Here is a 24646-nt window from a genome sequence, read left to right on the forward strand (position 1 = left end):
GGATAAGGTGAGGTCCAGATGTCCTTCCTTTTGTTAATATGTATGAGGGTTTTGCAGAAGAGCTGAGCAGGTTTGCAAATGCATGATTAGGATGAATTAGCCCTCAACGTAACAGAACAACTTCACGCAATACTCCAAAAGGAAAATATATATTATGCAATCGCTTTGGATGAATCAACCGATACTACTGACTCAGCGCAGGTTTTATACTTCATTCGAGCCATAACAGAAGATTTTTTTTGCTACGAAGAGTTACTCGCTTTTGGCACTCTTACGGGTATAGGTTTTTTCAACAACTTTCAAGACAAATGTCGTGAAGTTGGACTGGATTTGGTTAATTTAGTAAGTGTATATACAGACGGTGCACCTTCCATGACAGGAAAACGTGAAGGGTTCATTGCACAGATAAAATAGGTATTATCAGATCCAGATGCTCTCATATCTTTTCATTGCATCTTACATCTCTGTGCTAAATCTACTATTTTAAGTGACACTTTGCAACAAGTTAAGTATTGTTAAATATATTCGTGCAAATGCAACACTGCAGCGTCAGTTTCGTAATATGCTAAAGTTTGACGAAGATGTTCTCAGAAGATGACACTTTAAAGTCCTTATTTGACACTAAGAAAGAACAGATTGAAATATGGAAAAATGCAGTAGAATTATTCAACATGCGCGAAAAAAGCTTTTTTGCTTTTCAACCACTTATTGCTGCAAATCTACATTTTCCTACCTAACCCAAATCAAGACACCCTTAAGGTCACAAATGACAGATACCCATCTAGAAGATCCGCTGAAACTGCGTACCTCCATGTTGCAACCAAATATTCAAATGCTTTCCCACAAAAAGCAGTCACAACAGTCACTAAAAGGTTAGTTAACTTTACAATTAACAAAAATGTTTTCATTTTCTTGAAGTTAGGACATAGTAGTTAGATTTTTACAAAATGATGTACATTTTGAAGTGTATCTAATTAAAGTTTCTTGGATGCGGCCTTATTAGATTACAATTAACTTAATGCGGCATTCCATCATGAAAAGGTTCCCCACCCCAGGCCTAGGTGGTAGTTGAGGGTTATTTGGCTAGACTGGAGGACTGTGAAGAGTGGCATGTCACAGGGATCAGTGCTAGGTCCTCTGCTATTTCTCATAATGTATTAATGATTTGGATTAGTAGTTTTGCAGATGACACCAAATTTGGTGATATAATAGACTGAATTGGAGATGGAAATTAACTGAGACAAATCTGAAGTGATGCATTTTGGGAAGCTAAACCAGGGCATGATATGCACAGTGAATGGCAGGGTCCTTGAGAGTGTATTGAAGAAACACACGCTGGGGTACAAGTCAATAGTTCCTACAAAATAGGAATATAGGCAGACAGAGTAGCGGAGAAAGCCTACAGCATGCTTGCATTCATCAGCAGAGGCATTGAGTACGAGTTGGGCCATCATGTAACGTTGGTTAGGCCGCACTTGGAGTATTGCGTGCAGTTCTATAGGAATTATGTGATTAAGCTAGAAATTGACAAGGATGTTGCCTGCTTCGGATAGCTTAAATTATCAATAGAGTTTGGATTGGCTAGATCTGTTATCCCTGCAGTGAAAGAGCTGAGGATCGACATGAGGAATATAAAATTATCAAAGTCGTAAGTAGGGCAGATTGTTACTTTTTCTCCATGGACGGTGTGTCAAAAACTAAAGGTTGTGTGTGGAGATGGTTTAAAGGAGATCTGGGGGGTATTTTGTTTCCACAAGAGTGGTTGATATCTACTGGAGGTGGTGATGGGCTATTTGGATAGACTAGATCTGTTGTACAACTCTGATGAGTTGTAAAGAAGCTGCAAGTCCACTTCTATCATAAAGTTTAGATATAGATAATATTGTTAATATCCAAAAAAAGGCCAAAGCAATGTTCTATTACTTCCTGAATGTATACCAGATTTAGGTGAGAGTGAAAAAGTTTAAAAGGGACCCAAGAGTCAACTTATCTACACGAGGTGGTGGATATGTGCAACGATCTGCCAGAAGAAGTGGTAGAGGCAGGTATGTTGACTAAAGGTTTTCGGACAGGCACATGGATACAAATGCTGCAGAGGGTTACCAGTCTAATGGAAGCAAATGGGATTAGAGAAGAACGGCATCTTGATCAGTATGGATGAGTTGGGCTGAATTTAGCAAAATCTGTCTTTGTCATTAGACTTTGCAATACAATGATTAAACAAACAAGACAATATAGTACAAAAACATGTTAGAAAATGTTACTGATGTTATGTCCTTGTAAGGAATACATAAACCCGACACTGTTCTGCATAAACAGGAATAAAGATGGCTATTAATATCTTGAAAAAATGTTGTTCTGGATCTATTGCATGGGTCGGCAACCTTGTTCTGCATAGGGGCCAGGACGCATGTCTGTGAGCGGATGGCAGGCCACATCTATCACATGTACACATGGATCCCACCCCGGATGGCAGGCATCAAATCACGTGTTCACAGAAGGTAGACAAAAATGCTGGAGAAACTCAGCGGGTGAGGCAGCCTCATGCAATCCTTGCATGTCTCACCCGCTGAGTTTCTCCAGCATTTTTGTTTACCTTCGATTTTTCCAGCGTTTGCAGTTCTTTCTTAAGCGTGTTCACAGAAGGCGCGTGGCCGTGCCGGCGGCTTTGAGCAGGATGCGGTACAACCAGAGCTCAGCGAGCCGGATGATTATGGGAAAAAAAAATTTGCCTGCGGGCCGGATGATTTCGGGTTACGGGCCGCATTCGGCTCGGTAGGTTGCCGACCCCTGATCTATTAGATAAAGTCTCCGAAATGGAAGCATTTATATCCAGACTACAGCTTTTCTTCCAAAGTAAGCTCTATAAACAAATCTGAATCACGGCAAATCTTTCAAGGTTACACCAACAGTGATTTAAGTCATATAAGGAATCCTAGATAATTGTGGTAAAGTTTATTTCAACCCAGATTTAGTGCTGGTTCAGAAACAATGAATTGGGATTTCAAATGGCAAGAGAGGTTATGTACATGAGCAGAAAATGCATTTGGAAAAGTCAAACTATAACAAGTCTCAGTTTATAATCTTAATTGTTCCCAACAGTGAAATACTTGTCACCATCAGTTCTTCACCCAAACTTAAATTATTCTCTAGGTACAAATTTGGGAAGAAAAAATTAATTAATGTAATGTTCTGTTTGTCACATAATATTTCACATAACTGCCATTAGTCTTCACTGAACTCCTAGTGACAACACTGCTCATTATTCAATTATTCAGCACTGAACTAGTTTTGTTCTCCAGTTATTCCCATGTGGGATTTAGAAATTTTATAAATTTTCAAATCATTCCCCATTTTCAAATGCACAAAATAAAATGCAAATTATATAGATTTTAAAATCTTGTATAAACAAAATAACAGTCTTACAGCCTGGATGACTGAAATGTTGCCAGTCTGTCTTAATTTTTACAAAACTGAAAGACTGTCTATAACACTAAACACTACTCCCAATGTCCATTGCTTTGCATCTTTCATGAACTGATTACTGATTCCACAATATTCCTGGAACACCATGTGCAGTAATAGAAATTAAATTTGAACTGTGCAACTGCTGAAGTCACCTCCATCATAAACAATTGTCACAGACTGCCGACATACCAAATGCGGCCAAATGTGCCAAATTCATGAGGTTGGCACATTATGTTACATAAAACAGATCCTGCGCTGCAGTACAATTCTTCAACCAAAAACAACGTTTACAGAATTACTAAAATAAAATTCAATCAAAATGGACTTTAAAAATAAAACAATTCTGAGAAGAATATTTGGAGGATAAATCAAAGCCATGATTAACATTCAAGGATGAACAAATGAAACCTGGCAGAAAGATGACAAATGATCACAGAAGCATATTGGGCACAATCCAAGTGTACCGTCAATTACCTTCGACTGCATTATAACACAAGCACTCCATCTAGCCCACGTCATAGACCTCTTACTTATATTCAGTTAGCTTTGCTGCAAATATTTTAATTTTCCTTCAAAATTTACAAAATGCATCACGATAGAACTATGGGCATTGCAGTTGCGCAGCAACAGTGGTGGTCGGGGGGCGGGGTGTGAAGGAGGAGGTCGGGAGGGGGTGCAGCACGGTCAGTGAATCTGGATGGGTGGAGGGACCAGACTGTCCCCAACTCTGCTGCAGTTGATGGGGACGTCGTCGGGTTTTCATCCCTGTGTGTCCGCTGCCCGGGGCCATGGCCTCGCTCCACCTGGCCCCGTATGTGGGCGTTGCCGACCCACAGCCCGTGACATAAAATAAATGGTATTGTATTGTCAACTGAGATGCTCTATCCAAACAAGTTCCATTTATCCCGCATTCTGCCCACATTTTGATGCATGTATGGATGTTATAGCATATTAAACACCTGTTAACATTGAGTTTGGGATAGTCATAGTGTCAGAGTCGTAAAGTCATAGAGTTCTTCGGCCCAATTTGCCCACACCAGCCAACATGTCCCAGCTACACTAATCCAACCTACCCACCTTTTGTCCATATCCCTCCAAACCTGCCCTATCCATGTACCTGAGCAACTGTTGGGATAGTCCCTGGCCCAACTATCTCCTCTGGCAGCTCGTCCCATTCACCTTTTGTGTTAAAAAGGTACCCTTCAGATTTCTTTTAAATCTTTTTCTTCACCTTAAACTGATGTCCTCTGGTTCTCGATTCACCTACTGTGGGTATGGGTATCTGTGCATTCAACCAATATATTCCTCTCATGATTTTATACACCAGTGTGCACATAACAGTCAGTTGAGAATCCTGGTACCAATCTTGGAAACAGAGCCAATGCCTTCAGCAAAGGTGATAGTGGATAACAAGGGAAACTGACCTTTAGCCACAAAGCTTTTTCATTACAACTTCATCCAAGCCTTTAGTTTTCTGACTTTTCTGATTCAAACCACAAGGCAGAAGTAATTTAAAACTAACTCATGTCACTAGGACAGGGCTGCCAACATTGGGTGAGAGTTGAGAGTGAGAAATTTGCGAGAGACCAAGCCCGAGGAAGCATCGCGACCGGGGGTGGGGGAGGAGGGTGCCCCTCCCATTGGTACGGAACATTTGAATTTTCAGCTTGAAATTGTGCAACATGGTGCATATTGCAGCAAGTCTTATAACTTACATGAATGCAATATATATGCTTTAAATTGGATTGGAGCGTTTTTGAAAGGGGGGAGGCTGTGCGATCACTGATCTTGGCGGTACCCGGTGATGGAGTGGAGCAACCAAGTGGGGAGAGGGTGTGGAAGAAGAGTGGGAACTTTTTGAAATTTGATGTATTAAAATCATGTTTTAGTGCACTGTAGAAGTATAATTTCAATGTTTTTTGTATGAAGTATTTTTAAGAGGTAACTTTTTAAGGGGTAACTTTATCCACACAAAGGGTGATGGGTGCATGGAACAAGCTGCCAGAGGAGGTAGTTGAGGCAGGGACCATCCCAACATTTAAGAAAAAGTTAGACTGATACATGGATAGGACAGGTTTGGAGGTATGGACCAAAAGCAGGTAGCGTAGCTGGGACATGTTGGCGGGTGTGGGCAAGTTGCGCCGAAGGGCCTGTTTTCACACTGTATCACTCTATGACTACATTATACCTCCACCATGCATGAATGCTTCAAAATCAAGTGATCGAGTTTTATTGCCATATACTCAAGCATAGAAACATAGAAAATAGGTGCAGGAATAGGCCATTCGGCCCTTCGAGCCAGCACTGCCATTCAATATGATCATGGCTATTCATCTAAAATCAGTACCTCTTTCCTGTTTTTTCCCCATATCCCTTGATGTCGTTAGCCCCAAGAACTAAATGTAACTCTCTCTTGAAAACATCCAGTGAATTGGCCTGCACTGCCTTCTGTGGCAGAGAATTCCACAGATTCACAACTCTCTACGTGAAGAAAGTTTGTCCTCATCTCAGTCCTAACTGCCCCCCCCCCTTTATTCTTAAACTGTGACCCATGGTTCTGAACGCCCCCAACATCGGGAACATTTTTCCTGCAGTTACAGTAAGTGAAAATCTAGCAGGCAAGCAGGATGCTTTCTCCAACCACCCCCATTTGAAGTCCACTATCTTCCACCGTTTCTACCCAGTGCTTGGTACTTACTTCCAGCAGCCACTGGTTGTCCTCCAGGATGCACCGAGCCGCAGCCTGATCCATGCCGGTCACCTGGGCAAATTCGGCACAAGAGACTCTCTCTCTCCTCCCCCTCTTCCGCTCTCTCTCCTCTCCTCTCTCTCTCTCTCTCTCTCCCTCACTCTCTCCCCCTCTCTTTCTTCTCTCGACCCCTCTTCTCTCGACCCCCTCTCTCCTCTTCTCTTCCCCATTTCTCCCTCCTACCTCACTCTTCACCATGCCCTCTCCCCTCTCTTTCTCCTCTGTCTCTATCTTTTTCTTTGCCCCCCTATCTCTTTTATCACCCCTCTTCCCGTTCTCTCTCCCACCCTCCCCTCCCCCTCTCCACCCCCTCTCTTCCCTCTTTCTTCCACCTCTTTCTTCCCCTCTCCCCCCCTCTCTCCCTCTCTCTCCCTCTTCTCTCTCTCCATTCACGCCCCCTCTGTCTCTCCCCTCTCTCTTCTCTCACCCCCCTCTCTCTCTCCCCACTGTCTCCCTGCCCTCTCTCTCTCTCCACCTCCCTTTGAGAGTCTGTACCTTCGGCACAGAGACTCTCGCGGCAGCGGCGCAACGCTTCCGATGCCTCCGACATGCACTGTCCGGAGTGCTCCATGGCCAAAGCTGCAGCGAGCGACACGCCGGCCCCGGCAAACACTCATCCGTCCCGGCTCCCCGCATCTGTTCCGGCTGCTGGTTCTGCTCCCATCCCTCCCGCAGCCCCGGCTCTCCAACACTCGCGGACCTGCAGTTTATCCGAGTTTTGAAATTTTCGTTGATCACAAAATTTCTCATCACTGAGCGTGAGAAATTTCTGATGAGCGTGAGGGCGTGAGAGTTTGCTTGAGGGCGTGAGTCTCACGCTCAAAGCGTAAGAGTTGGCAGCCCTGCTAGGATCATGCATATAAAGTACGTTACCATTACTAATGCACCTCATTCCAGTTTTGGTTTCATTTCACAGTACAGAAAAAAACCATTAAAGCCACCCTTCCCTAAAGCACCAAACCCACAATACTTAAAGTAAACTAACCAATTAAAGAACAAACCAAATGATTGTTTTATGCATTAACATTCCATGTCAACTAATTATCTGGGAATAGTCAAATTTAAGTAATGATCAAGAAATACTTGGGTTCCGAGTTTAACAAATCTCAGGACAGATGGCAAATGAAACAGCTTTCAGTTATCGGCAATGAGTAAAACATAGATTGATTTTATCCTTCTCAGTATGCTGTATTACTTATTGGATCATGGTTCCTACCCTGAGAAATAATTTAATCCACTGGCAGCGAACATTTTCAATGTTGAGACCAGTTAATATCACAGCCAACAATTGCTCAATTTGCCTGTGGAAATGTAAACAAAGTAGACACTACTGAACACTTCAAATTCACCTCCCCAAATTAGTACTGCAATGCCAAAAAACAAATGTTTGCTTTTGAGAAACAATCACTAACTGGAGATTTGGTCAAGAAGCTATATATACATATACCCCGTGGGAACATTCAAAATATTATTTACTTTACACAACAGGTTTTGGAGCGAAGGAGATAGGCAACGTTTCGGGCCGAAACCCTTCCTAAGGTTTTGCAAAATATTATGTATTCCAACTGCTTGCATTCTCTTACCCACTTAAAACACCCATTTAATTTGAGATATATGTTCACTGACTCTCATATATTGATCTTTACTCTTCACCACCATCACTGGTGCCAATTCCAATCCTTCATTCAATCTTACGGACCATTTGAATGCTGGGTCTTCTTGGCATTCAACAACTGAACTCTCAGCTAGTTTTTTACCACTGGGTCAAAGATACAACAATGGGTTATTTCCTGCTATCCCATCAGAGCAGAGGATCGAATGAACTTTTCCCTTTGGAAGGAAACATATCTTCCAAATAGTTGATACCTTCACAAACTCATCTCTGGAAACCTACACAACAAGGATGCCTGCATCAGTCTCCTATTTATTGACAGTGGCTAAGCCTTCAACACCATAATCCCAGTTAAATTGATGTCCAAACTCCTATACACAGGTGTCAAACCACCCACAGACCAAATTTAGTGAGGATAGGTGACAACACGTCCACCAAAAAAATTGCAGTGCCTTGCAAGGATGCATTTTCAGTCTCCTACTATACTCCAGATACACTCACAATTGTGGGGTCAAATTCGGCTCCATTTCCATCTACTAGTTTGCAGTGACACCACTGCGGTGGGTTGGATCACAAACAATGGTGAAGCAGAGCATATGAAGGTGAGCGAATGTAGTGACATGGTGGCAGGGCAACCACCTCTCAATAGGCAATAGACAATAGGTGCAGGAGTAGACCATTCGGCCCTTCAAGCCAGCACTGCCATTCAATGTGATCATGGCTGATCATCCACAATCAGTACCCCGTTCCTGCCTTCTCCCCATATCCCCTGACTCCACTATCTTTAAGAGCACTACCCAGCTCTCTTGAAAGTATCCAGAGAACTGGCCTCCACCGCACTCTGAGGCAGAGGATTCCACAGACTCACAACTTTATGTAGGAAAAAATGTTTCCTCATCTCCATTTTAAATAGCTTACCCCTTATTCTTAAACTGTTGCCCCTGATTCTGGACTCCCCCAACATCGGGAACATGTTTCCTGCCTCTAGCGTGTCCAAACCCTTAATAATTTTATATTTCAATAAGATTTCCTCTCATCCTTCTAAATTCCAGAGTATACAAGCCCAGCTGCTCCATTCTCTCAGCATATGACAGTCCCCCAATCCTGGGAATTAACCTTGCGATCCTATGTTTCACTCCCTCAATAGCAAGAATTGTCCTTCCTCAAATTTGGAGACCAAAACTGCACACAATACTCCGGGTGTGGTCTCACTAGGGCCCTGTACAACTGCAGAAAGACCTCTTTGCTCCTCTTATGAAGGCCAACACGCCATTCATTTTCTTCATTGCCTGCTGTACCTGCAGTCTTACATTGACTGGTGAACAAGGACACCTAGATCACGTTGTACTTCCCCTTTTCCCAATTTGACACCATTTAGATAATAATCTGCCTTACTGTTTTTGCTACCAAAGTGGATAACCTCATTTATCCACATTAAACTGCATCTGCCCACTCACCCAACCTGTCCAAGTCACCCTGCATTCTCATAGCATCCTCCTCACAGTTCACACTGCCACCCAGCTTTGTGTCATCTGCAAACTTGTAATCTTTTCATCTAATTCATTAATATATATTGTAAATAGCTGCGGTCCCAGCACCGAGCCTTACGGTATCCCACTAGACACTGCCTGCCATTCTGAAAGGCACCCGTTAATCCCTAATCCTTGTTTCCTGTCTGCCAACCAATTTTCTATCGATGTCAGCACTACCCACAATACCATGTGCCCTAATTATGCCCACTAATCTCCTATGTGGGACCTTATCAAATGCTTTCTGAAAGTCCAGGTACACTATATCTTTGTCCATTTTCATTAGTTACATCCTTAAAAAATTCCAAAAGATTAGTCAAGCATGATTTTCCCTTCATAAATTCATGCTGGCTCGGACCGATCCTGTTACTAATATCCAAATGTGCTACTATTTCATCTTTTATGATTGACTCCAGCATTTTTCCCATCAGGTTAACTGGTCTATAATTCCCCGTTTTCTCTCTCCAGCCTTTCTTAAAAAGTGGGATAACATTAGCTTCCCTCCAATCCCCAGGAACTGATCCTGAATCTAGAGAACATTGGAAAATGATCACCAATGCGTCCACGATTTCTAGAGCCACTTCCTTAAGTACCCTGGGATGCAGACCATCAGGCCCTGGGGATTTATCAGCCTTCAATTCCATCAGTTTACCCAACAGCATTTTGTGCCTAATGTAGATTTCCTTCAGTTCCTCTGTCATCCCAGATCCTCTGGCCACTAGTACTTCAGGAAGATTTTGTTGTGTCCTCCTTGGTGAAAACGGATCCAAAGTACCTGATTCAACTCATCTGCCATTTCCTTGTTCCCCATAACAAATTCACCCTTTTCAGTCTTCAATGGTCCAACTTTGGTCTTAACTATTTTTTTCCTCTTCACATACCTAAAGAAGCTTTTATTATCCTTCTTTAAATTCTTGGCTAGCTTACCTTCGCACCTCATCTTTTCTCCCCATATTGCCTTTTTAGTTATCTTCTGTTGCTCTTTAAACGTTACCCAATCTTCTGGCCTCCCACTCATTTTTGCTATGTTGTACTTCTCTTTTATTTTTATACACTTCCCTTGTCAGCCACGGTTGCCCCTCCCGTTGCAATCTTTCTTCCTCGTTGGAATGAACTGATCCTGCACCTTCTGTATTATTCCCAGAAATACCTGCCATTGTTGTTCCACTGTCATCTCCGCTAGGGTATCTTTCCAGTCAACTTTGGCCAGCTCCTCCCTCATGGCTCCATAGTCCCCTTTGTTCAACTGTAATACTGACACCTCCAATTTACCCTTCTCCCTTTCAAATTGCAGATTTGATCCCACGATGTCAATAAGATGAAGGAGCTAGTTATCAACATTAGGAAGCCAGGCGCCACACATGCCCCAACCAGCATTAACGGCGCTGAATTGGAAATGGGAGTTTCAAATTTTAAATATTACCAACAATCTGTTGCAGACCAACCACATTGAAGCAACAGCTAAGACTGACACTTCTACTTTCTCAAAATACTGAAGAAAATCAGCATGTCTCCTATGAATCTTACAAACTTCAACAGATGCACTATAGAAAACATACCATTGGGCTGCATCACAGCTTGGTTTGCACAAGACTACAAAAGAAATTGCAGAGTCCATCACACAGACCACACTCCCCACCATTGACTCCATTTACACTTCAAGTTGCCTCGGAAATACAGCCAATACAATCAAAGACTTGTCCCAGTCATATCTTCTTCTCCTAGCTCCCACCAGGCAGTAGAGCAGATTAAGCACACACCAGACTAAATAACAGGTAGACACAAAATGCTGGAGTAACACAGCAGGACAGGCAGCATCTCTGGAGAGAAGAAGTGGGTGACATTTCAGGTAGAGACCTTTCTTCAGATTGATGTCACGACCCAAAACATTCCTTCTCTCCAGAGATGCTGCCTGTCGTGCTGAGTTACTCCAGCATTTTGTGTCTACCTTCGATTTGAACCAGCATCTGCAGTTCTTTCCTACAGACTTTATAACAGCTTCTTTCCCTCTGTTATCAAGCTTCTAAATGGTCCTTCCATGTCTATGATATTGTCCAATTCATCTCTTCTCCATTGCAGACATTGGACTTTGTCTCTGGAACTGATGTGCTACAATGCTGAGAACTATATTCTGCATTCTGTATCTTTCCTTTTTCTCTACCTATTGTACTTGAGTTTGGTTTGATTGCATTTATATATAGTAATTGCTGGTTTTGATTGGATAACATGCAAAACAAAGCTTTTCACTGTACCCCGATGCATGTGAAAATAATAAACCTAAACCTACACAGACGCCACCCAAAAGCAGAATTTATTTTCGAACAATTTTCAGAATCTGGGCATTGCTACCAAAGCCGTCATCACTCATTCCTAATTTAACTGAGTGATTACTGTGGCCTTTTCAGATGGTGCTTAAGAGTCATTGTTAGATTGGGAATCTTTGCACAACTCTGTTATTTTGCATTGGCCAATGTATTTATTGTTTAGCAATGCGCCTCATGTGAACAAGGAATTTCATTGCACCCTGATACATGACAATAAACTGATCTGAATCTCATTTCATCAGGTCAATTGCTTTTTGGCACAAGGACAACTTTGGACAAGGCCAGTAAACTTTGGACAAAGGTCAGTAAGAGGAACCTGCTTATACCTTTGTAAGAATACACATCTCAATGCCAGTTGTAAATAAGAAACAGCTTGAGCATTTCATTTTCTTGCTAAAAAATTTGTGAAAAAACTTGTCATGAATTAAACTGTTCTCATCAACAAAGTTGACCTGGCAAACAGTTTGGGAATATTTTGCAGCTTGTGGCTCTTCTAAAAATACTCTTACCAGAAAAGTTTGTTCTTGATGTTTGTGCCCGTGACCTAAATCTCACAATCCTCAGCAAGGGATACAAATTTTACAGTTATTTGTTACTATACATACACATGTGCAAAGATTTGGTAAAGTACAGTTCAGTATATTAAAAGTGGCAAGTTATAGATTTTTTTTTGTTAGCTGCATCTGCATCTTAATGGTAATTTTCGCCAGAAATTACAGGTAGAGCTACAAGTTTATTCACCATTTTAAGATGGCTCCAAAGTTATTTAACAAAATTTAAACTAAAATTCAATTCAGTAAATATTCAAAACTACAAGGACCAGTAAAGATTTTGCAAAGCGACAAGAAATTAGCTAAAGGTAGATAGATAATTGGGAAAGGAGTGGGAAAATAGAGAAGTACAGGGCTATCATACAAAGCAAAGTGGCTGGGGATCTGTGTTAGGAGTATGCATTCCACTTGTATCTAAAAGCACCACTCCCCAATCAAATTTGAAATTTATACAAAATCATGAATAATGAAATCTAAGCAACACATTAGCAGCAAAGTGTCACATATTCTAGAATCTAATAAATAATGATTGTGCATATATCAACAATAAGACTACCTATTGGAAAGATTATTAAATTTTCACTCAATTACCTTCTTGCTTTAATTCAGGCACTTGCACAGAAAATAAGCCAATAATGATTTTAGTAACTAGTATAGGTTAAGATTTTCCCTCTGCTAAATGAAATGTCCAAATTTTCCACCAGTTTTGATGCACAAAAGAAAAACATTATTACCCCGATGTCTGTATGATAACTACCTAATTTTCTTCCATTTTCAAAAATTAGTTTAATACTGGAAAATTGCAACACTGCAGATATTTTACTAAAGGGGGCTCCGGCAATAATTTCCTGTTTTCCTATCAACAATTCATGCCATGGCCTTCCATCATATTAACAGACCTTGGATGGGCACAAAATGTCTTTGTCAATTAGATCAAAAACTGATGAGAAATATCCAATACAATACGCCTAACATTTAAATGTTTCCATTACAATCCTTCAGTCAGAGTCATACCGCATGGAAACATGCCCTTCGGCCCAACTTATCCATGTCAAACCTAGATGCCAATCTAAAATAATTGAATTTGCCTGCGTTAAGACCATATCCATCTAAACCTTTTCTATCCATGTATCTGCCTAAATGTCTGTTAAATGTTTAGTATAAGACTTTTCCATGATATGGAGGGAGATGGCTTTACTTTCATAAAACACAAAAGGCTACCTCCTATTTCACAGGGGCCATGTTACAAGATTACTCTTAATGTTTGCATGCATTTTTTTCCTTTTCCTCCCATAACTTCAGATTTTATTAACTCTATCTTAAATTAATGTGCACAAAATGCTACTCCACAGTGTCCTCTAACCAAGAATCTCCTTTCCTTACTAAGATGCAATCTTTCCATACAAGAGGCTGCCACTATTCCTCTCAAACAATTCTACTGGAAAATGTAAACCATTAAAACCTCCAAGATTTTGTTCTCTTTCAGGATTGATATTTTGAATTGGGCGACCTTTCAAACATGACTAGATTAGACTGATTCCTGGAATCAGTTTTATGAAAAGGCTATTGTGAGGGATTAGCTAGAGAGATTTTAGGAGTTTCGGGGGAGCTAACTCAACAACTATTTAAAATTATGGGAGGATCTCAATGAATGAAAGTCAAAATGCAATTTTAATTCACCAATTTATAACATTTTGGGATTAAATTGGTATTGGTTAATTTTGCAAATCCAGCCTATTTTCATGAATTGCTGTTCAAATCTGGCACAAAAAACGGTTTACAGTAACAAATTTAAGTTCCACCCGAACCAGAGATACACAACACTTCTGAGCAGTGGATATAAGCGCTGTGACTGCGTTTGTGTAGGCAGGTAACTTTCATCAATCCCTTTCCATCTTAACAGTCATTGCAACTTAAATTCAAGACTATTGCAGACTTGCCCTCTCAAATACCCACTGCTGATTAATTATAATTGTGCAGCTGTAGTGCACAAGAGTCTAGAAATCTGATGTTTCCTGCAGTGCTACCAGTTGCCAACTGTTTACCATCTTGAACCCCAGTGTCTCAATTCCTACATCCAAGTCACATTGGAATGTTTATGTTATATAAACATAATATATAAACACAACACTTCGGTTGTGGACAGAGAGGAAGGCTGTCAAGATATGCGGCAGGATATGGATCAGCTACAGAATGGGCAGAGAGATGGCTAGGACTCGAAATTAACGGTTGCCGGGGTGCCAATGACCACCTAAAGTTCCGCCGGGCATTAAAAGCCCGGTCATTTTGCCTGGCTTGACACTGCAGATACTGGTTTATTCCAAAGATAGACACAAAAAATTGGTGTAACTCAGCAGGTCAGGCAGCATCTCTGGAGAAAAGGAATAAGTGAAGTTTCGGGACGGCGGCAACTGTAGTGCAGGGTGACGGAGAGTCGGAGCGAATAACGGGCCCCGCACAGCAGCGGCGACTCCACCTCCTCCTGCACCCCGCCCCCCTCCATTCATCCTGTACTGATTCCCCCATCCATTCATCCTGCACTGACCCCCCCCCCTCCATTCATCCTGGACAGACCCCCCCCCCCCCCCCCCCCCGCCCCGCCATTCATCCTGGACAGACCCCCCCTCCATTCATCCTGTACTGATCCCCTCATTCATCATGCACTGACCCCTCCCAATCATCCTGTACTGATCCCACACCCATTCATACTGTACTGATCCCCCCCATTTAATCCCCACTGACATCCTCCGCGCTCTCCCCTCACAATCTTACCTACTCCAACCAACACGCACTTATTTCCCTGCCTCAATCCATCCCGCACCGATTGCCTTCTCAAACCCCCCCCCCCCCCCCCCCCCCCCCCCCGCCCCCGCCCCCCCCCACCGCCCCCACCCTACTGTACTGGAAATGTCTTCAGAGCGAACATTGACTATGTTTGATAATGGAATGCAATCAAATGCGTTTTAATTCCCAATGTTATTATTTGTTTTAATCCATAAAGATGGCTTAATTAAATTGTGAACACGTGAAACATTAAAACCGCAGTGTTCGATTGTCACTGCTACCGTTGACACATTATTACAGAATTCATTTTAATGGCAAATCAATGCTCTTACTATGGAGTATCAGTACTGTAGTTATTTAATGAGCAACATTCACAACTATTCGCTGGATTTATCCAGGTATTACTTCTACAGTCAGTCATATATATCACAAATTTGGTCAGGAGATATATTTCAGTCGAAATTTTAACGTTAATTCTGGTGGGAATGGTAGAAACAGCATTTAGCAAATATATATATATATGTTTTTTAATATGGTGTGTACAAACTGGGTATCTTCATTGCTGTTCACAACACATACATCTAATCTGAATGTCCAGTAATGTGGCGTTTTGACACCTTTAAACATATTGCCCAAAGAACATTTGCTGCAGTTATGTCCTTTGGCCATCTCTTGTCAGTTAGTGTAATGTTTAACCTGTCAGATGTGTATAGTCGGTTTTAACAGCTATTATCATAAAATGCCTTTCGAAATGGCCTTGCAACCTGTATATTTTGTTGTGGATAAATTATGTGGGAAGCGAGAGTGTTTATGTACCAATAGCAATAACGACCCATGCTATGGCATGATAATTTTCGGTCCTTCATAGAAAACATGCTTGCATCAATCTGTAGTGTGCATGGTTAAGCATATATGTTACCATAGTCCAGGATTTATTGACACAGGTGGATCATACGCTGAGTAATCCAACCACATTTTTGTTTGGAAGTGGAATGAAATAATAGAAATTGCATTCATTGCAACGTGTAAAAAGAGTTGAGATACTGTATTATAATTTTGCTGCATGTCATTGTGGTATATATCATGTCTTGATTGGTAAATATGTTTCGTTTGTGACTTTATTTGAAGCAGAATTAATATGTGAATACTTCATTGAGCATAATTCCGACATAACTACGGACTTCGGCCGAGTGCATTATCGCAAGCCATCTTAAATGACCAACTAAACTGTCATTTGGCAACCTAAAAAGCTGCCTAGGTTGCCTGGCTGTCAACAGAGGAAAAAAAGTTAAGTGAGAGCCCTGAATTGGCAGATAGAGTGAAATCCGATCAAGTGTGAGATGTTGCACTTTGGAAAGTCAAATATAAGGGGCAAGTAAACAGTTAACGTCAAGGCTACGACATTCAGAGGGATCATGAGGTCCAAATCCATAGTTCCCTAACACAATCGATAGAGTGGGTAAAACAATCATATGGTACGTTTCATCAGTCAGGGCATTGAGCATAAAAATCAGGAAGTCACATTGCAGTTTTATAGAACTTTGGTTAGGCTGCATTTGGAGTATTATATGGAGATCTGGTTGCCCTATTACTAGAAGGCTTTGGAAAGGGTGGGAAAAATGATTTACCAGAATGCTGCTTAGATTAGAGGTTGGACAAACTTGGATTGCTTTCTCTGGAACGGAGGCCGAGCAAAGATCTGATAGAAGTATATAATATGATGCGAGCCATAGTCAAAACCTTTCTTCTTCCAGGGTGGAAAAATCAAATACAAGAGGGCATAGCTTTAAAGTGAAAAGGGCAAAATTTAAAGGATATTCGCAGAGCTAGTTTAAAAAAAACAAGAGACTGGCAGGTACCGGGAACACACTGCCAAGATGGTGGTGGAGAGATATGATACTGGCATTGAAGAGGCTTTAGATCTGGGGTCAGCAACCTGGTAAACCATAGGGACCAGGACGCATGTCCGTGAGCGGATGGCGGGCCACATCTACCACGTGTACACATGGATCCAGCCCTGGATGGCAGGCATCAAATCACGTGTGCACAGAAAGTAGACAAAAATGCCAGAGAAATTCAGCGGGTGAGGCAGCCTCATGCAACCCTTGCATGTCTCACTGGTTGAGTTTCTCCAGCATTTTTGTCTACCTTCGATTTTTCCAGCATCTGCAGTTCTTTCTTAAACGTGTTCACAGAAGATGCGCGGCCGTGCCGGCGGCTTTGCGCAGGAGGCGTTACAGCCAGAGCTCGGCACTCGGCCACAATCATCGGGCCAGATTATTACGGGAAAAAATATATTGCGGGCCAAAGGCCTATACTCTTCTATGAATTTAACAATTTGACCACAAAACAAGCAGCTCTCAGCAGAACTCAAAATGCACTAAAATTAAATTACAATACCCTGCAATAAGATAACTGTCATCTACTGTTTCATCAACTGTTTCTAACCACTGGAATAACCAAACTATTACAATTAAATATAAAGCACTTTAATCGTGTTAAAAATAGGTAGCATTTCTATGGTACATTTCTATGGTCACACACCAATTAGAACACTCCAAAATATGTTCTCACCAATTTCTAATTTTTGAAATTTAATTTCTAATGTAATTTAGGAAATGGCATTAAACCAACTCCTAATCCCATGTTTATGAAAAACTGCATCGTAAATGAAACCTCAATATAACTTAACATGCTGCTTTGTAAGTAGATCAAACCAGACCCAGAATATCAGAGACACAAGAGAGTACAGATGATAGAATCTTGAGAAAAAACAATGGGCTGAAAGAACTCAGCCAGGCCAGGTAAAATCTGAAGGAGGATCGTGTCCATTTTCCTCGACAGATGTTGCCTGGCCTGTTGAGTTCCTACAAATATTGAACATCACTTTTACCAACCTGCTTGAAAATTTGGAATTTCACTCAGATATCAGCAGATTCATATTTCTTAATGCAATCACCCATGCCCAAATTCCTTATATTAGTTATTAAAATCAGTGATTCATGAAAGACTTATTAAATTACAATCATTCTTTCTAGCATTCAGCTCATTCAGTCATAAGTAGCATAACCATTGTTAATGAAAAATTCCATGTATAATCCCTCAGCCATATGTAGCAAACATTCCATAAATGACTGCTGTAATTGGCATCCATGCCACTGAACTGGACGAAGGGGGAAAAAATGAATCATTACATTTCTTCATGCAACTTCCTAGAGATTCCAGCTAGAAGTACATAGACAAAGACTAGACTGATGATGCTACTTGCAGACTCATACTCAATGGAAGAATAATAGGCATAAGGATGTCTAAAACCATAAACCAGAGCAGCAGGCAAATGGTTGACAAAAGGTCTACATTGCCATGGCATTTTGTGAAAACCACAAGATCTTTGAAGAGCGATACATAGAAACATAGAAAATAGGTGCATCGCTCCAGAGTTAATGTGTTGGATTGAAAAGTAAAATATTGCAGCTACTGGTATATAACGCAATAATCAGAGGGAAAAGCCATTAAGCTCTTTGAGTCCACAATTCAACAAGATTATGACGACCACACCATTTTCCTGTGCTACCTCATATCCTTCCTATATTCAAAAATCTATTGAAATATTTTAAATATCGTCACTAATGGAGAATCGAACACTTCTGGAGTAGGATATTCCAAAGACTCGCCACCCTAAGTGAAGAGAAGTCTCGTTTCAGTCATAAATGCCTAACATTTATTTTGAGAATATGACTCACTCCCAATCTCAGCTCCAAAACGCCTTATCTAGGATAAATATTCTTCCTGTATTTATGCTGTTGAAATCTCAAGTATCTTGTATATTTCAAAACAGCAGACCTCTCATTCTTTTAGATGCTTGATGGCAAATCTTCCTGCACTTTGTCTGTGTCAAATATATTCTTCAGCTAAGCAGACCAAAGAATTGTAAACAATTGTAAACAATAAATTGTGGTCACAAGGTCATATGATATATTTACTGTTGTATGCAAGCCCATTTACAATAAAGACCAATGCACAACTTGTCTTCCGAATTGTCTATTACAGTTGTATGTTAGTTTTCTGAGACTTGAATACAAGGCGAACCAATGCCCTTCAAACAGCAATACCCATTTGTGACTATTTCTTTTTTTTAATGCTTTTTAGTAAACCAACTGGGAAAAATGTGGGATTACTCACTGTTCGCCACCTGCCAACTTTTGCCCACTCAGTTTGTCAATAAACTCTTGAAGCTTCTACAACTTCCCCACATATCTACCTAGCCATAAAGCATTTGAAACAGACCCGACCAGCCCACCTCTTCCATGCTGACCAAGATGTCCATCTAAACTAGTCCCATTATGCCTCTATCCCTTTAGATCTTTATTATTGTTGTGAATGAGTTGCCAGTCAGGTCCCTTTTAAATGTTTGCCCTCTCAACTTAAGCCTATGTCGTTTAGTTTTTGATTCCCCTTCCCCGAGATAAAGTGTGCGCACTTAGCTTCACGTCATCGGCAAACTTTGAAATTTTACACTTGTTCCCTTAAACCAAACTGTAGATTATGAACAGTCAGGATTCAAGCATCAATTCCCAAGTTACTCAACCAGTCACAGCCTACTGAGGACCAGATGTGCTCTAACTTGTCCACCTACTTATTAAATGCTTGTGAACTTGGAAAACACTTTATTTGATGAACAGCAATCGTTCTACCAATATTATAGGCTCAAACGAATCACTAATTTCACATGAGTTTTGACCAATAATGCATCTGCAGTTATTCCATTACCATCCTCTTGCACCACCATCTCACCTGCCTCTACACGATCATCCATTTGTTAACTTATCATCCCCTATTCTCTATGCCTTGATATTGGTTTTAGTTTTTATATTTGACAGGTCATCTGTTCCTTATAACCAAACTAGTAAATTATGAATAGTTAGGATTCAAGCGTCAATTCCCAAGTTACTACCTCCCCCCTCAACTCCATTCAAGGATCTAAGGTTTCAGGTGCGACAAAGGTTCACCTGCATCTCCTCCAACCTCATCTATTGAATCCGCTGCTCTAGATGTCAGCTGATCTACATTGGGGGCGACCAAGCGGAGGCTTGGCGATCGTTTCGCCGAACACCTCCGCTCGGTCCGCATTAACCAACCTGACCTCCCGGTGGCTCAGCACTTCAACTCCCCCTCCCATTCCGTAACCGACCTCTCTGTTCTGGGTCTCCTCTACGGCCAGAGCGAGCAGCACCGGAAATTGGAGGAACAGCACCTCATATTCCGCTTGGGGAGTCTGCATCCTGGGGGCATGAACATTGAATTCTCCCAATTTTGTTAGCCCTTGCTGTCTCCTCCCGCTTCCTATGTCTCCCTCAGCCCTCGGTCTCCTCCTCCTTTTTCCTTTCTTCTGCCCGCCATCAGTCTGAAGAAGGGTTTGGCCCAAAACTCTGCCTATTTCCTTCGCTCCATAGATGCTGCTGCACCCGCTGAGTTTCTCCAGCATTTTTGTGTACCCCCAAGTTACTCAACTAGTCACAGCCTACTGAGAAGGACCAGATGTGCTCTAACTTGTCCATCTACTTATCAAATGCCTATGAACTACAAAATAGAAACAGAACATGCCAGAAATAGTCAGATAACAAAATATAATTGGGTTGAAGATTGCTGGCGTAAGGAAAGGGCACAATTGTGAAGGAAAACAGAGCTCAACGTCACATCTGGTTTGGATTTTATTTGCTAATGGACCTAAATTGTTTTCAAATTTGTTTTTAGGAAGAGATGTGGACATTGGTCTGCCATGCCACTCTTTACTGTCCCTTCCTCATTTCCCCCAAAACTTAAGAGGAAGTTAAGAGTCACTCATTGCTCTGTATCTCGAATTATAACCAAAGCTGTTAGGGATAACAGAATTGCATTCTTGAGGTCAGGTCGGGGGGAGTTTCCCCGCCTCGAGTACCATGTAATCCCGTGCTCCCTGCTCCATGGCCAGATAGTCGGCGACTAAACAGCCTCCCGCACCTGGTTTGCCAGCTGAAGAGGGAGCTGTGAACCCCCAGCAGGACCAAAAACAAGAACAAGAAGGGCAGATGAGCTCCTAGCGAGCCAACAGCTATCCACACTTCAGTAAAGGTTGCGATCACTGTCGTCCATAGTATTGTATGGCACCGTGCCCGTTGATGTTTTCAACAATGATGCTGATTTCTTGAAGATACACACAAAAAGCTGGAGTAACTCAGCGGGACAGGCAGCATCCCTGGGGAAAGGAATGGGTGACATTTTGGGTTGAGACCCTTCTTGACCTTGAAGGACCATTAGTGAACCAGATGGGGGTTTTACAACAAGTTAGTATTACATGCATCTTTACTGAGACTATCTTCATTTTAAAATTCCAGATTCTATTAATTACTCAAATTTAAATTCACAGATGCTATGGTCAGATTTCTTTGAATCAAAGTCTTGAACTCCACCACAAAGCTGTTGTGGACCAGCTCTGTTACAATCTTACATTTCCAACATTTGGGGTTTTTAATTAATAATCAAATAGATGCTCCTTTGAAAGTACATAAGGGAGGAAAGAATAAAAAGGTAAAATCAACAAGGAAGGGGATAAAAGGTAAAATTTAGAAGTTCCAGGTGCAAAACACAAAGCACCAGGACAAAAAAAAAAGATCAGGGTATAAATGGGAACACTGGCCAAATACTTTTGTTGTTCCGTTTTTCCTTTCATATTTTTAACACCTGTAGCATTTAGATTTTGAATTAAACATAGATTGTTTGATTATTTGAAACTTGCAAAACACTTTGTTCTATGACCAATATTATAGCCTCCAGGCGCAAATGAATTACTAATTTCATATAATAGTTTTGCCCATTAATGCATCTGCATTTCCTCCATTGCCTCATTACCATCCACTTGCACCACTATCTCTCCTGCCTCACTCAATCACCCTTTTGTTTATTTATCTTCCCCTATTCTCTATGCCTTGATATTGGTTTTAGTTGTTATATTTGACAGGTCTTCAATCTTTTTTCTAAAATTGTAACCTACCAACTATTTCGAACATGTAATGTATTTATTTCAAACCTCCAGCACCTGCACCATTTCGCTCTCACACTCACAAAAACGTCAGAGCTAAATGGCGTTAAAAATTTACACCTTATTAAAATACATAATAAAATTATGCACGTTTTACGGATTAAATATTTCCTTCGAAATCAAATCAGCCAGCACAGTACTATTCCCTTGCAAATTGTTTGCTTCTGTTTCCTCTTTACAGAAGGCAAATCTTTATCATTTGAGGTACCGCAGTTCAATATGAATTAACGAGCCATTCAGGCCACGTTCCCTTCGGGCAATCACAATGAACAAAGGTGAACTGCCTGTGGCCCCAGGCTGGGGGTTGCAAATGAGCATTAGCGGCTACAGGGTCAGCGGCAAAAGCCCGGTCACCCTAACCTACCCTCCCCGCTCCAGGCCACACACACTCGCACACCCCTCTTTGTTGTGGCCGTGCCCCTGTCATTACCTCCTGTGCCTGCAGCCGATGCGTTTTCTGTGCTGTGGGCGTTACTCTCCGATCGCAGGCCAGTCCCGAGCCGGGACGCTGGGGTGAAAGCCGCACGTTTCTCGGCTCTCCGCAGTAAGGCAGCTGGATAAACGGCCGCATCCTACAGAGCCATGCTGGCCGGGCGAGCCCCGTGCCTGGTGCGGGGCGGGCCGGCAGGACGCGGTCACCCCCCCCTTCTCTGCCCTCCCCAACACACCCCTCAATCAGGGGGTGGGGGGAGCCCCGGACCGCACCTCACGCAGCACCCAGCCCTGACAGGATGTACTGGAGAGCTGAAGGCCGTGGGCGCTCCTGGCCGAGCAGGGAGTGATGCCGGGAAGGCAGGCGGCCGGGCATGGTGTGAAGGGGGCGGGCGGGGAACTCCTAGGCTGCGATACTAACCATGGGGGGAAAATGGCCGCCGCGCCGTTCGCTCGTTCGCTGGCGAAACTACTCCGGAAACGGAAAATGGCCGCCCCTGCCCCGCGTCAACGTCACTGGCGCGGCCGGCCAATGGCAGCGCCGCCTGGCGGCCACACGTGACCGGCCTTACAATCACCAGCCGGTGTTTTCGGCGTTGGCTTTCAAAAGAAACCGGGAGAAAGGGGCGCGCGAGGGAGCTGGGGCGCATGCGCGCAGTTCTGGCCTGCGTGCTGTGCCGTGACTGAGCATGCGCACAGTCGCAGTCTGCACGGAGATCCGTGACCGAGCAGACGCAGAATTGTAGGCTGCATGGAGAACCGTGACCGAGCATGCGTATAGTCCGCCTCTATAGGAGAGCCGTGAGTGAGCATGCGCTGTGTTGTGCGGAAACCGGCTGCCGCCTTATTCTGCGGTGCCGTGTGCTGGACACACCCGAGACGGCGACGATCATGGACTACAGTTACAATCAAAATCACAACAATACTTTTATTAGCTAAGTATGTTTTTGCAACATACGAGGAATTTCATTTGCCAAGTCAGGCGGACAAATAAAAAGCAACGCAACATACAAAATACATTTAACAAAAACATCCACCACAGTGACTCCTCCACATGTGATGGAAGGCGAAAAAACGTTCAAATCTCTTCCCTTCTTTGCTCTCCTGGTCAGGGGTCTCGAGCCCTCCGTTGACAGGACGATCTTGACTCCCGTAGTCGGCGGCGTTTGGGCCCTCCGCATCAGGGCGATCACCTCTTGCATCGGGGTGGGGGGGGATGTCAGCTCCCCCGCTCTGGGCAATCAAACCCCACGTCGGGGCTGGTCAAGCCTCTGCGTCGTTGGAGCTCCCGACTTGGTCTCTCCCGACCGTGAGCTCAAGGTAGTAAAGTCCGCAGGCCACGGTTGGACTGATCCCAGGCAAGGGATTGAATGAATGAATAAGTTTATTCGGCTCTGATGTTAAGTCCACGCCTTGCGGTGTGCCTCAAAGTCAGTCCGAGGAGGCCTGCAGCTCCATCGATGTTAGGCCACAGAGCGACCAGAGATACGAATCGGAAAGCAATCGCATCTCTGGCAAGGTAAGAGACTGAAAAAAAGTTTTCCCCTCCCCCACCTAAAACAACCCTGAGTACGTTTACACTAACTTTTAACACACACTAAAAAAAAGGGCCAAAAAACAGAAAAACTGTTGGTGGGGCTGCCAATCGTGCGGCGCCCCTGGTGGTTACTGTGTCCAGCATTGCCACAACACGATTCCATCTCGTTGCTCGGGGCTACGGCGCTTCTCCATGGACAGCTCAGGCCTCGGGCACTCTCTCTCCATCCCTCCCCCATCACAGCTCTTAGACAAGCCTGACTCCTCCTGATTAAATTCTTTCTCTGTTTGCTTCGTTGTCAGCTTCTCCTAGCTAACAATTATAAATTCTACATTTTCCTTGAACTGCATCCCCTTTTATGTCTCTATTTCACACCTTACACTTCCTTACCACCATGTTTCCCTCACCCCTGACTCTCAGTCTGAAGAAGGGTCTCGACCCGAAACGTCACCCATTTCTTCTCTCCACAGATGCTGTCTGTTCAGCTGAGTTACTCCAGCATTTTGTGTCTATCTGCATTGTAGACCAGCATCTGCAGTTCCTTCCTACACACACGGTCCCGGAATGGACAAGTTCCCTTCC

At 42.7% G+C, this 24646-nt stretch overlaps 1 protein-coding gene across 8 annotated transcripts in view; it reads right to left on the minus strand.

Moving 5' to 3' along the window:
* Window positions 1-23315, minus strand: part of znf618 (zinc finger protein 618) — an 88852-nt gene extending 65537 nt beyond the window's left edge. For 4 of the 8 annotated variants that reach the window (XM_055659926.1, XM_055659923.1, XM_055659921.1 and 1 more), the window contains exon 1: window positions 22526-22931. Coding sequence is in view for 3 of the 8 variants with exons in the window: in XM_055659917.1 (XP_055515892.1) it covers window positions 22949-23300 (352 nt within the window). In the remaining 5 variants the exon portion in view is untranslated. The other 4 variants (XM_055659917.1, XM_055659918.1, XM_055659916.1 and 1 more) reach the window with 2 other exon arrangements.
* Between the last annotated feature and the right edge of the window lie 1331 nt (window positions 23316-24646).

Source organism: Leucoraja erinacea, chromosome 31, assembly GCF_028641065.1.
Source record: "Leucoraja erinacea ecotype New England chromosome 31, Leri_hhj_1, whole genome shotgun sequence".
NCBI lineage: Eukaryota > Metazoa > Chordata > Chondrichthyes > Rajiformes > Rajidae > Leucoraja > Leucoraja erinaceus.